This window comes from Aplidium turbinatum, chromosome 17 (assembly GCF_918807975.1).
Source record: "Aplidium turbinatum chromosome 17, kaAplTurb1.1, whole genome shotgun sequence".
NCBI lineage: Eukaryota > Metazoa > Chordata > Ascidiacea > Aplousobranchia > Polyclinidae > Aplidium > Aplidium turbinatum.
The window spans coordinates 795977-809246 of record NC_137488.1 but is presented as its reverse complement, the minus strand read 5'-3'; the positions used below and the strand labels follow the sequence as shown (position 1 = coordinate 809246).

The 13270-nt window shown below is 38.3% G+C and overlaps 1 protein-coding gene across 1 annotated transcript in view; it reads left to right on the top strand.

Annotated features, from left to right (window-relative positions):
- Window positions 1-5775: 5775 nt before the first annotated feature.
- LOC145786819 (intraflagellar transport protein 140 homolog) overlaps window positions 5776-13270 on the top strand; it is a 78721-nt gene continuing 71226 nt past the window's right edge. The window contains exons 1-2 of the mRNA XM_082598559.1: window positions 5776-5922; window positions 10331-10555. Coding sequence (XP_082454685.1) covers window positions 5776-5922; window positions 10331-10555 — 372 coding nt within the window. The remainder of the gene's footprint in view (window positions 5923-10330; window positions 10556-13270) is intronic.

Genomic DNA, 13270 nt, shown 5'->3' with positions numbered 1-13270 from the left:
AAAAAGTTGAATTGACAGCCCCCCCCCCAACCTTCAAACAGTTAAAGTTTATTTTGGGATTCCAGTCGTCTGTTGTGTTGCGTATGTAGGTCGCAGTGTAAGCATAGTTAATAAATGGTGTAAGCTACTGTAGGCTATGTTGTCGCAATGGGCGCAAAATAAAACATGTTATTATTATTATTATTCACTTGACGGCAATGAAAGCTACAGTTGCAAATACTCTACAACCATCACAGACCTTGGTCACAGCGGTAAACCATAATCTCTTCGTGGGAAAATTGTAACATAAAGTTCCCGGATCCGTTCGTCTGTATGCAATGACCGAAAAAGAAACACTCCTTCGAAACGTCTATTCGAAATTGTATTTCTGTAAAAATAGCCTCAAAGCTGTCGAAACTGGATGCAACGCCGTACACCACTAAAACTTGTCACTACAGAACAGATTACTTAGATAAAAGACGGAATTTTTGTCCAGCTGGCAAGCACTAAGCCAACAGTTAAATGTGCGACTAACTCTCAAGCAATTATTTCACAAATGACCAGAATAGATAGCAATTTCCATGACGTAAGATGCCAGCTAGGTTAAGTAGACCATAACGGTTTTTATATGACGTTTGATTTGGTGAAAATTGTCGGGAACAGACCTATCAATACATAAAAATACAAACACATTCAAGCAGTCAGGCAAACACTGCCGGAGCAGCAAAATCAAAGATTGAGCAAAACCCTACACATGTTGTGGGACATCACAAGCTCTGCTACTTTGCTGATATCTTGTTAGCACTCATCTAGGAGCACTGGCACTAAATTTGTCAAGAGAATATTTCATATGAAAGTTTTCCATTGGTCATTGAGTTTTATAACTTTCTCTAAATTGAGTTTTATAACTTTCTTTAAATTGTGTAAACGTAGCCTAGTGACAAAAACGACTTTACACAATTATTTCAGGTTCAATGAATAAAAGACATTCACTTACCAGGTTTTCATAAACATTGTCGTAAGTCATTCCTATAGTTTCATTTTGATCATTTCTAAAACTTCTTTCTGCCGTAATATCTCATTTGAATTCAATTTTTTATATTTTCGATGCAAGAAGCGAAAATTCCTCTTAGCGCTGTTCACATAAGCATTGTGCTTTCGGCTCTCCACGTAATTGTGTATTGAGCACAACCGCCATGCTTGAACAGTCGAAGTGAGTCGAGTGACGTCATAATCCCTTTAGCAAAGGATTAAGTCATGGCCTTTGTCTTCCTTCATAAAAAAAAACAAGTTCTTCTGCTAAATTGTATCTCCTCACGTTGATATAACACATCGCCGCATTCTAAAGCTTTGTTGCCTATTTCACTTCAACGCGTCATATTGCCCAGTCAAAGTTTAAGTAGTGACGTCATAATGGAGTTTTCACAACAATCATTGTGCCTGCAGTATTGTTCTATGCACCGCGAGAGGAGAAAAAACGATTCGCCGGATCGTTGAAGGTAAAAGCAGCGATCGTTTTGTGAAATCTCGCTTCAAGAAATTGAGGAGAGATTTTGACGCAACATGACTGCTCCTGAAGCTGGCCTATTGTGCAAGCTTTGCTACATTTAAAGTAAAGACGCTCCTTTGTTGGCGACACGAGAATCTCACCCACGTGGTCAAAATCAGACAGTGAGCGAGACTGCTCTCAGAACAAAATCAATAAGTGATTCTGCATCAATCGATTTTTTTTACATTGATTCAGCGTCTGCAGACAGGTCAGCAGCGCGGCGGCAGTGCAGCCGCAACTCAATGATTACATGATCACCACAATCATGCTGCTGTGTCGAGCGCTACCAAACATCAACAAGTGAATTCGATTAAGCTTACAAGTTGTTTTAAATTTTCTTGAACTGCACGCAAATTTTGAGGTTAGTCCTGAAAAAATGTTTTCAAAAATATTACAACACATTTTAGTATAGTTAAACTTGAAAATTAAAAAAGCTTTTGTTGAACACAAGAAAAAATGAAGACCTGGCAACTTGAATTAGCAACCACGTTTTTAAGTTTATCGCTTGTTAGTTACCTTACCAACGTCTGCAGACGTTGAATCAATGTAAAAAGAATGGATTATGCTAGTTGGGTATTGGAGGCGCCAAAGCCTAAAATTTCTGGAAGTGTCCTCTGAATCACAAGACATTTATTGCACCAAATTATCTGAAGCAATTGAATATGAACAAACAATTTTTATCATGGCGTTGTTGGTACAAGAATACGGTGTGCTAAAGAAACTGTGTTTTTCCACTAAACCACATGAGTCATTTAGTTAAAGAGTCATTTTATTGTTGGCTATTAATATTTTCAAAGAATAAATCAAGTGAAGCTGAAATGAAGTAGCCAACGTTGCAATTGTTTATTTTGTAGAAACGTGTAGGGCGAATGGAAACTTTAAACTGGTTCGGTATCAAGCACGTTATCGCGTTCGCGTTTTGTTGCTCCTACCTTTTTCTAGACCTCTGCTCCCTTTGGCATAAACAAACTTGGCAAACTGTTGGCTACACTTCTGACCAACGCTGGTCTTAAATATTCATAGTATACATGAACGGTATCAGAAAATAATAACAGCAGTGATAGCCTATTATAAAAATGTAAAATTGTAGCAAAATGATGGTATACATTTGCATAATTTTAAAGAAAACACCGAAATTGTTATGAATTGGCACAACGCTGGCAATGCTTCTGACCGATGTTAGCCAACCACACAACTGTGTTTTGAAGCAATACCACATGGAAAGAGGTTTGTGTTAGTAATTTTAAAGATTAAAACAAATAAACCTGAAATAAAATCTTTGAGACCATTTTGAACGCATGATAAGAAATAAGTTATTGAAATTGATGGCGTATTGTTGGCAACATGTTGGACATAATTGCCAATCTTGTGCTCTCACATCCAGCATATAGCCGACATTGCAATTGTTTATTTTGTGGAAACGTGTAGGGCAAATGGAAACTTAAACTGTTTCAGTATCAAGCACGAAATCACGTTCGCGTTTCTGTTGCTCCTACCTTTTTCTAGACCTCTGCTCCGTTTGGCATAAACAAACTGAAATGAAACTACTTTGTTGGCAAACTGTTGGCTACCCTTCTGACCAACGCTGGTCTTAAGTATTCATAGTATACTTGTACAGTATCAGAAAATAATAACAGCAGTGATAGCCTATTATTAAAATTTAAAATTGTAGCAAAATGATGGTATACATTTGCATAATTTTGAAGAAAACACCGAAATTGTTATGAATTGGCACAACGCTGGCAATGCTTCTGACCGATGTTAGCCAATCACACAATTGTGTTTTGAAGCAATACCACACGAAAAGAGGTTTGTGTTAGTATTTTTAAAGTTTAAAACAAATAAACCTGAAATAAAATCTTTAAGACCATTTTGAACGCATAATAAGAAGTATTGAAATTGTTGGCGTAATGTTGGCAATGTTGGCAAAATGTTGGACAAAATTGCCAGCCTTGTGCCAACATACCCAGCATATATATAGCCAACGCTGGCCCAGCAATCAATGTTTGCTGGGTTCCTTCGCTGGCCAGGACATGTCATGAGAAGGGACAACGAGGAGGGACAACTAGAGACAGGACCCCCCCCTCCCCCAGAAGACCAAAAATGAGATACAAAGATCAGCTGAAAGTCTCCCTCAACCATGCAAACATTGATCTGGATTCATGGGAAAACGTTGCTAGTGACAGATTACTCTGGAGAAAAAGATCTAAGGAAGGCACGGAAATTTTCGAAAAAAAAGGATAGACCTACAAAAAGCCCAAGAAAAACGAACACTAGAAAAGTTAAAACTACCACGTTCCTCCCTCCATACAATCCTTACTCCCCATAAAAAATGTGGGCACCCCATGACCTGCCCATGAAAAATGTGGGTAGCCCATGGCCTGCCCATAAAAAATGTGGGCAGCCCATGGTCTGCCCATAAAAAATGTGGGCAGCCTATGTTCTGCCCATAAAAAATGTGGGCAGCCCATGTTCTGCCCATAAAAAATGTGGGCAGCCCATGGTCTGCCCATAAACAAAATGGGAAGCCCATCAATATTTCATGCTTAGCCCATGATCAATAATTTTATGTGGCTAAATTTATTAAAATGTTTGTTGTTTGTTTTGTTACCTTTATCCTGCATTGCGGGAAAGCGGACTTGAGCGCTATGGGACAACGAGGACAACGTATGGGACAACGAGGACAACGTACGCCTTCCGACGTACACCTGACCCACGCTGCAGCCGACGGCAATGTCTGTTTCCGGTTGTCTACTCTACTTATAACTTAAATTTGGTACTACCCATTACTCGAAATCGATCACTGATCAGTAGAGGCAATTATCGTAAAGTTTCTTGCTCAGAGAAACAACAGCAAGTGCGGGTGGCTGGAGTCGAACATGCAGGCTCTCGACTGTTTGACTATTGCGATGCCCGCGCTTTGACCAAGGTTGGCCATGCGAAGCAAGCTGGTGCATAAAACATCTGAACAGCATTGGCATCTACATTTGCCAAACGTCTCTGTACTTATTGCAGGCTCTCGACTGCGAGCCCAACGCGCTAACCACTCGGCCACTGCTGCCGGATTTATATGATCACGCATTTGAAGATTGGAAGTTTTATATTCCACATTGTCATTTAGCAACACATTCCGCAAGAAAGCCCATATTGGGCACATATGGCAAAAACACAAAAACCCACATGCCCACAAGCCCATTAAAATAGTAGGCTATATGGGGCCCATATGTGCTTGCTGGCTGGGATGGTGTTAAATGCAGTGTGGTTGCTTAATTTTATCTGCCTAAAACAACAGGCTACATGACAAACATAGCAGAGGTCTTGAAAAAGGTGGAAGCGACAAAACGCGGCGTATTTTAAACCTTTCGGTTTTGCCACCTTTTCCTTTTGTTTTTGCTAAATTCGTGTGTTTACTTTATCCACCCCGAAAGCTCAGTTGGTTAGCTGGTGATTTCTGGAACGAAGAAGCTTCAAGATCAAGCTGCCCTGGTTCGACTCTTGGGGTGTGTGCTTGAGAAACGCACATTAAGGACTGCTCTCCATTCAGCGGCATCTAATGGATTGAATAATTCCCCAGCAACAAGACTTCAACCATCGGAAACTTCACTAATCAGGATTAAGTTCTGCAAGAAGCTTTCCCAGTCCGAGGATAAAGATTCAATAAATCAATCGTCTATTTCAGTTTTGCGCTAGAAATAAAGAGTAAAACTGAACTGAATTGAAAAAAAAAGACTGAACTGAATGTTGAATGTGATCTATTTGCATTTTTCTTCCGAAACAAATAAAATTAAATCGTCTTGCTGAGACCCCAATTTTTTTTTTCTGTAACCGCTACAATTAAGATAGCAGCGGAATAGGTGAAAATGTAAATAGTGCAGCAAAGTGGGCAAATTGAATTGAACTACAGCTTGGCAAACTAAATTAAAAGAGGGTCAGTATGTGGTCTACACTGAAAACTGCCAATCAAGGGATCGCATAGAATTATCTATTTAAATTGGGTCTTACTATAAAAGATTTGAGACGTTCTGCACTAACTAACAAAAAAAAACTTTGATAAGACCCCCTAAAAATTTTAAGACAGGAGGCAGTGGTACAATTGACTTATAGTCAACTTTAATTTGGTAATGAATTGGGTAATTTCAACCATTCTGAATTGAAGTACTTAACATAATTTTTTATTGAAATCTTCTGTTTGTCTTTACCAGTGATATTGTACATGATGAAGTTATTCTTCATAACTAAAATATAGAATGGTTTTATATTTTGATTCTGCTCTGGAAAGTTCTTCTGGTGCAGTGACCACTTGTCTATCCTGGCACGAACAGCATGGAATGGTCAGTATTGGATTAAATTTGCCTGAAGAAAAGGGAGGAGTTGTAAATTCATACAATAAAGAGGTACGGTAATTTTTTTTTTCTGGAAAATATTGATTTAAGATATAATTTCATTGCTACATGTTGTCTTATATTATTATGTTGTTTGTAGTAACACTTTTGTGTAAATATTATCAAAAAAATTAAAAAAAATATATATAGTCTTGATGAAGGTCTCAAACTAGATAAAGGCAGTGGCAATATTTACTAGATAGCTTATTCTTAATAAAGGCTGGCCTCTGAAGCTATATAGACCACTGTCATTCTGGCAGAACAATTCTGCGTGATCCACCTAATCAAATAATTTGTAAAAATGTGCTGTGAATAATGTGATGATGATTCTAACAACACCCGTACCTTGGTAGAAACACTTCTTGTTGATACATTTAATTTTATGCCATTTGAAAATCAGGATAGCATTTTTTATTATATTTTTAATAAAAAAATGGAATTTTGTAAAAACAGAAATTTAAAATGAAAAAAAGTCACGAGAAAGAAAAAAAACTTACACAAGTTGTGATGACATTATGGATAACAAAACTGTTAAATTCTTTTCAATTGCAAATATTTGTAAACTTGTGTAGTGGGCGCAATTACGTTGATAGTCACAAATTAGCATATTATTCCATCCATTAGATGCTTTTGAATGGAGAGCAGTCCTTAACATGCACTGTTCAAGTGCACACCCCGAGAGTTAAACCAGTGTCGCTTAATCTTGAAGCTTCTTCATTCACAAACTCACATGCTAATCAACTGTGCTATAGAGACAAACTTGAAATTGTTATTGCCTGATACCAATTAGTGACACAGTTAGCAAAATGCTAGTAGTCTGATGACAACATGAAAATGTTATTATAAAAGTGTTGCTAAAACAATTGTATGGATGACTTCATTTATATTTTTAATTCATGAATTGCTGTCTTTTACGATCATAATGTCTTTTCAGAAATTAAATCATGTGGTAGGCTCAGCGCTGCGATTTTTTCTTTCTTGTCGAACGACCAAAAATTCTACGTTTGTTTGTCGAATTTAGTCATATGATGTGACGTCACAAGAGTCAGATGAGGGTTGTGCCAAAAATTGCCACACAAATTGTGTAGATGTACAACTTGTACGTTCGAGTCACTTAGGTACTTAAGTTTTTAATCGCACGCTGTTTGAGTGATTGCAATGGAGTATCAAGCGCTAAGTTGTGTAGGCTACCTACGTAGATAAAAATGCCCACCATTTGGAAACAGGCAGTCAAGTGCTTTTCGCAACAATGGTTTTGCCAGGAAATCGGTGGGCCACGCATATGCCAATCAACAGTTCATCTTGAATGGCTTTATCAGACAGCGGCCTTAATCACGAGTTGTGCAGTGAGTAGCTGGAGCAGAAAGACTTAATAATACATTTGTTGGAACAGCGCACAAGGTACTTCAAGCAGAAGTGCATGAGCTCACTTAAATCCTCGTAAAAAATTTCCTTTGTGAAGATGTTGTACCACAAACTTTCAAGCACAGGAAACAGCTCTTCAGATGCTAGGTGCTGATGAAGCGTGTGGTATCACAACAAAATGAGGCATTCTTGGTTAACATCCGCACCCGCGGACTCTAGAAGATGGTGAAAACCAGAGAGCTCATCACTTGTAGGTGTTAAAGAGCGTGCTGCTGTTGCAATAAGTATCTCACAGAGTCAATTTTGTTAATTGGCTCATACAGCAAAATACAAACTGGCACAAATGTTGACAAGTAAAAGTAGCCTACTTCGGTTATTTTATCCATAAAGGAAACCCGTTGTGTCAAATAGCACGAAACGTTTGTGGCGAAATGTTTGATGCCAGGCGTTAGAACTTTGATCAAAGCATTTTCCAGCCGTGTTAAAAATGGCGACGCTGGCACCTTGAGAATTTCTCGTGTGAAGCGACACTTTTAGGCCTTGCCTTGAAGTACCTGTCGCAAGGAAATTTACGTAAGTCTCTTATGATTGCATCGCATGATGCTCCCCCCAATAGCCCCTCGACCTGACTTGACATCCTCTTTCAGTTTTTTTTTATGTAAGACACAGCGTTTTTCGAATAGTGATGGCGCGTGTTGAGCGGCATTGCCACCGAAAAAAGCAAAAATAGGCTATATGTATATTGAATATAGGCTATATGTAGAGCTCGACCGATATATATCGGCCAATATCAGGTGTAGCCGATATATTGTATCGGCTATTTTTCGCCGATATACATCGGCCAGCAAAAGCAAACTCAAAACCAGCCATACATGCCTTCAGAAGAAACACAAGTTGCTCAAACGTGCTTGCATAGCACGAACAATTGTTGCGAGAATGTGATTTCTTGCCCATTCTGGTGCGCGCATCTAGAAAATATTATTACTGTATCCCTTAGCTTCCATTCAAGCAGGAAAACGTTCGATTTTTACATTGCTTCAACGATTGGTAACATTGCATCAGCGTGAGAAAGGTGAACTCTTCGCTAAAAATTGATGGGAGTACCGGTGCACTTCTACACTAACCACGCACAACTTATTTCAAGTCTTACGTCACAATGTTTGGCTTTGATCTCCGAGTGACATTGATAAGGCAAGATTCGTTACAAAATTAGATCATATGGGTAGGCCATCACAGCAAGATGCAGCAAAATTTGTCAAGTTTTGGTATTACAGTAAGAAAGAAAAGGCCCAGGAAAAATTAACTTTTGCTCATATGATATGCAAAAATAAACCCAAAGAAAAAATCCTAGTGAAATTTTGCACAGAAGAAAACAGTAGCGTCATTGTAGAAGTTGCAAACATAAACCCCAAAAAAAAGCCGAGTGAAACTTTGCACAGAAGAAAATAGTAGTGTTATTGTAGAAGTTGCAAAAATAACCCCCAAAAAAAGCCTAGTGAAACTTTGCACAGAAGAAAATAGTAACGCCATTGTGGAAGTTTTCCGACCCGTGCCCAGAGCATTGTGACACAAGAAGCCACACGACCTCGTTCACGGTGGAAGTTAATCAGTTATGCAGCGTATTGCAGCTACACGGCGCTTTGACTCTCCAAGCGCACCTCGTTGGTCTGATGAAAGCCTTCGCTGAAATTTTAAAAAGCCTTACAAACCGTAGGCATACCTCTTAAATGGCGAAGAATTCCGACCGGACACATTTGTCCGCCGTCAGCAAAAACGAATTTCGAGGCCTGGGTTGTTTCTTTTTTGTTCAGTGTTTTTTTGTGATTAGTGTTAAGAATGATTTTTCCATTACAGCAACTAATGCATAAACTTTCGTGGACTGGTTTGTTGCTTAATAACTTTGTTGGTAACAAACTTTTCGTAGCTGATATATATATCGGTATCGGCCTAAGAATTTCATAAATATTGGTATCGGTATCGGCCTGAAAAAGTGATATCGGTCGAGCTCTAGCTATATGTATATTGAATATAGGCTATTATGTAGGCTATATTTATTATGCTGGCACGGCTCAACGGTCATAAAATTCAAAAAAGAAACAGCAAAAAATAAAACAAAAACAAAAAGAAGCATACATATAGTAATAAATGACAGCCTAAGGAAAAGTCTTGGAGATTGAATTTTCCAGTTCCAATATTGATGTGGATGAGCACTAAGCAGTCATCATAACAATAATAGGATGGAGAAAGTAAACCGGACATAAAAGAAACCCATTCTCCAGGTAAAAGCACGTTTCAATGTGGTCCAGGAGAGAAAAGTGTTGTGCTCTTTTTATGGTTAGACTGCACATCACACCACGGCGATTAAGGTTCGAGATCCAGTTTAAGTTATTATTTCTTGTTCTGGTGGGTGGTGGAATGGATGAGCTGGTAGGTAAAATGATGATGTCCTGATGGTGTTGATGAAGCTCTCATCCCCTTTTGTGACGGTGTCATGTTGGTTATGGAGTGTTGCATTTAATGTCAATATCTACAAACATAATAGTACAGCATAAGCAGTCAACATTACTGTTAGGTAAGCCTAATCTTTTGTAAATTATTTCGGATTTCAACCGAAATCTTCACAAGAATGCAAAATAGCCTTTCTATGTTGTCTTTCTGTTGCGTGTCCGTTTTGCTTAAATGTTGTTTTAGTTTGTGGACAAAAAGTGACTTTGTATCATTCTTTCTAATTGAAGAAGGAAGTTTGTTCCATGTTTCGCACCTGTGAATTCTATAGCATGCTGAGAAATTTTATGATAGAAATGATAATAAAATCACACAACTCTATTTTTCTTAAAAAGTCAAGACACTGGATTTTTTATCTTCTTTTTACCTACTACTACTACTTTTTACCCAATGTAATTTCTGAGATTTATTTTGCAATTTCTCATAATTTCAAGAAAACAAATAAGTTTTGTTCAAATTTATCGACTTTACAACAATACAACATATTTCATATTCTACTGTGATGGCTGTTTTGGTTCAATCATGCCACTTGTTTATTTCTAAATTTTAGGGCCTACCTGTTCATGTTGGTCCTATCGTGCAAAGAAGTGTCTCTCCAACTGCTACCTTGTGGCATCCTACAAGGAAGCTGTTGGTGGTTGGGTGGGCGAATGGAGATGTTATTATCTGGAATGACCACAGTAAAGAAGTGCATGAAGTTCCTCGACTCCATACAACGAGCATAACTACCATAAGATGGACAAGTTCTGGCAGTCGACTTGGAACTGCAGATAAAGTAATTACAGAAAACTTAGGAATGAATAATACTGAAAGATTAGGGCTCTTGTCTAAATTTTATGTTTTATTAACAACTATCAAACTATAATTGGAAACTCAATTTGCAATCATGTCAGCCGTTTTTTCATTCAGGGATGGAATAATTTAGAGTCAACAACACTTCAGCAATGAGCGGAAGCTTTACTCTGTTTGTTAGTTCAAACATACAAATAATAATAAAAAAACACCAAAGAAATAATATAAAACTAAAGAGGTCTGGCTTGGTAATAAACACACAGAGATAGAGAAAGTAAATGCCATTAAAGTGTCACAATCAATATGCATAGCTTTAATTTTGGCGGTGTTTGTTCAAAACCTTACTCTCCACAGTCTCCAGGTAAGACTAGATGCCAAAGTCTAGGGGGTTCAGGGGGTAGGATGCTTGTCATACCAAATGTATGACAACCGACGAAACTAACAACACACTCAGTCTCACTCTCTACGGAAAACAAATAGAACAAGTACCAGAATTCATATATCTTGGCCACCGACTATCCAGGGTCTGCTACTATTCGGCAAGTCCGATTCGGCAATTTTTTGAAAAACCAATGATGCCTTCAGCAAATCTAACGATTGAATACTATTCAATATTCAGACATTGAATCAATGTAAATACAAACTGTTAGGCTAATTGGGTTCTTTGAATCCTATGTCTGTATTTTATTACATTTAATTATATCTCCATTGTTATTTAATTTTTTCTGAATCCGCATGGTCAGTTGGTCACACTAAGCCGGTTTCCTGCAATGTTTATTTTTCTGAGTCTTTTTATGACATCACAACCAAGTTTTTAAATGCGAGACTCTCAAAGTAAAAACTTCGGAAAACTTTTCACTTTTTGAATTTCTTTTGTGTTAAATCACCCTTGTTGCTCTTGCAAGTGTTAATTGTAGGTCTATTTTACAATCGACGAAATAAAGTTTTCTTTTTTCGCTTTCTTTTCTAGGTTTGGTGGCTGTGCATTTTCTACACGATTTCAACGTTTAGTGACGTTAAAACGATGTAAAAACGGCAATTTCCGCTGGTCGAAACAACTAGGCTACTGTACCCGTTAATTTCCTTTCAATCCAAGCTGTAGGCCACACATTTGGTTAGCCTTTTCATTCTGTTACTACAATGTAAAAATGAACTGTTAGGCTAACTGGGTTCTTAGAACAAATTTGTGCTGACATAAACATGACGAATTTTAATTTAATAGTTCAAACATTTTATTTTTTTCTGCACGATTTAGCGACGTTAAAACGATGTTAAAACGGCAATGATAATTAGGCTACGGTACCCGATAATTTCCTTTCAAAAATTTCAAAAAATCGCCGAATAAGGAACTCGCCAAAACGGACTAGCCAAATCGGACTTGCCGAAACGGGCCATTCCGGACTATCTGAGACCAACGATGGAAAGACTGCAGTGCAACACCGAATTGGCTTAGACTGGGCAGCATTTGAAAAAAACAGAAAGATTCTAACATCCAATAGACTCCCCATCAAACTGAAATCAAAAATTTCAACATTTACGTTTTGCCAGTCGTGCTGTACAGTCTAGCATGCGTAAATTGGGCATCATCAACAATGAAAAAACTCACTACCTTCCAAAATCACATCATGAGAAGCATGACCAACAAAAGGTTACTTGACCACACGAAAAGAAAATCTTTTAACTATGACAAAACTACATCCAATTGCAGCAATAATAAAGTCAAAAGTTTTAAAACTGTTCGGCCACACTAAAAGATCACAATTCGGAATCAGCAAAGTTTGCACAGAAGGCAAGGTAGAAGGAAAAAGAAAACGTGGCAGACAACCAAAACGATGGCAAGACAACATCCAATCATGGACCGGACTCAACTTGGCGACACTGGGCGAGTTGGCTCAAAATCGCCACACTTGGAAGCAAATAAGCCATGTTGATGCGCAATCTGCTACAGGCGGAGATAATGACTGATGATGAGGGGGTCAGGTCTGGGGATGAAGGAGGCTATTCTTCCTTTGAAGAAAAGCACATTGGCTGAAAGCCAGTTTTACGTTCTCTTAGCTCCATGTGAAGGAGCAGAATCTTGTTGGAATGACCAATTACGATTTTTGAAATGTTTCTTTGCCCAAGGGAACAATGAACCCTCAAGAATATCATTTCGGTAGTTTTCTTGGTTCAATTTCACTCCTTGGTCCACAAAAACAATGGAGTCCTTCCTGATTCGTTGACTGCGACCCACACCATCTCTGATGCCGCCCCTTGTCTCCGAGTGACTACCCGGAGTTCCACGTCATCTCATGACTAAACATGATCATTCTGACTGTTAAAATGATGCTGGACATCAAATTTCTTCTCGCTGAACACAAGGTTTGGCAGCGTGCCTCCTTCAATGCGTGAGAGCAGAATTCTGGCTCTGGAGAGACGTTTGGTATTGGCAGTTAGCAACTGTTTCTTCATGTGTTTGTATGTGCTCATCTTCAAATCCTTCATGAGAACTGTGAACATGGTTCCATTGGCCATGTTCGCCTCCTTTTCCCATTTTTTACAAATGTAGCACTAGCGCAAACAAAACCGAATTTGGATGATGATGATCCAAAAAAATATTTGAAAGCAAAAATAAGTGCGACGATAAAGTATTCTTTCAGAGGATGGCAGAATGCTTACAGATAATTTAGAAATCTACAACAGATGGGAATATTACAGT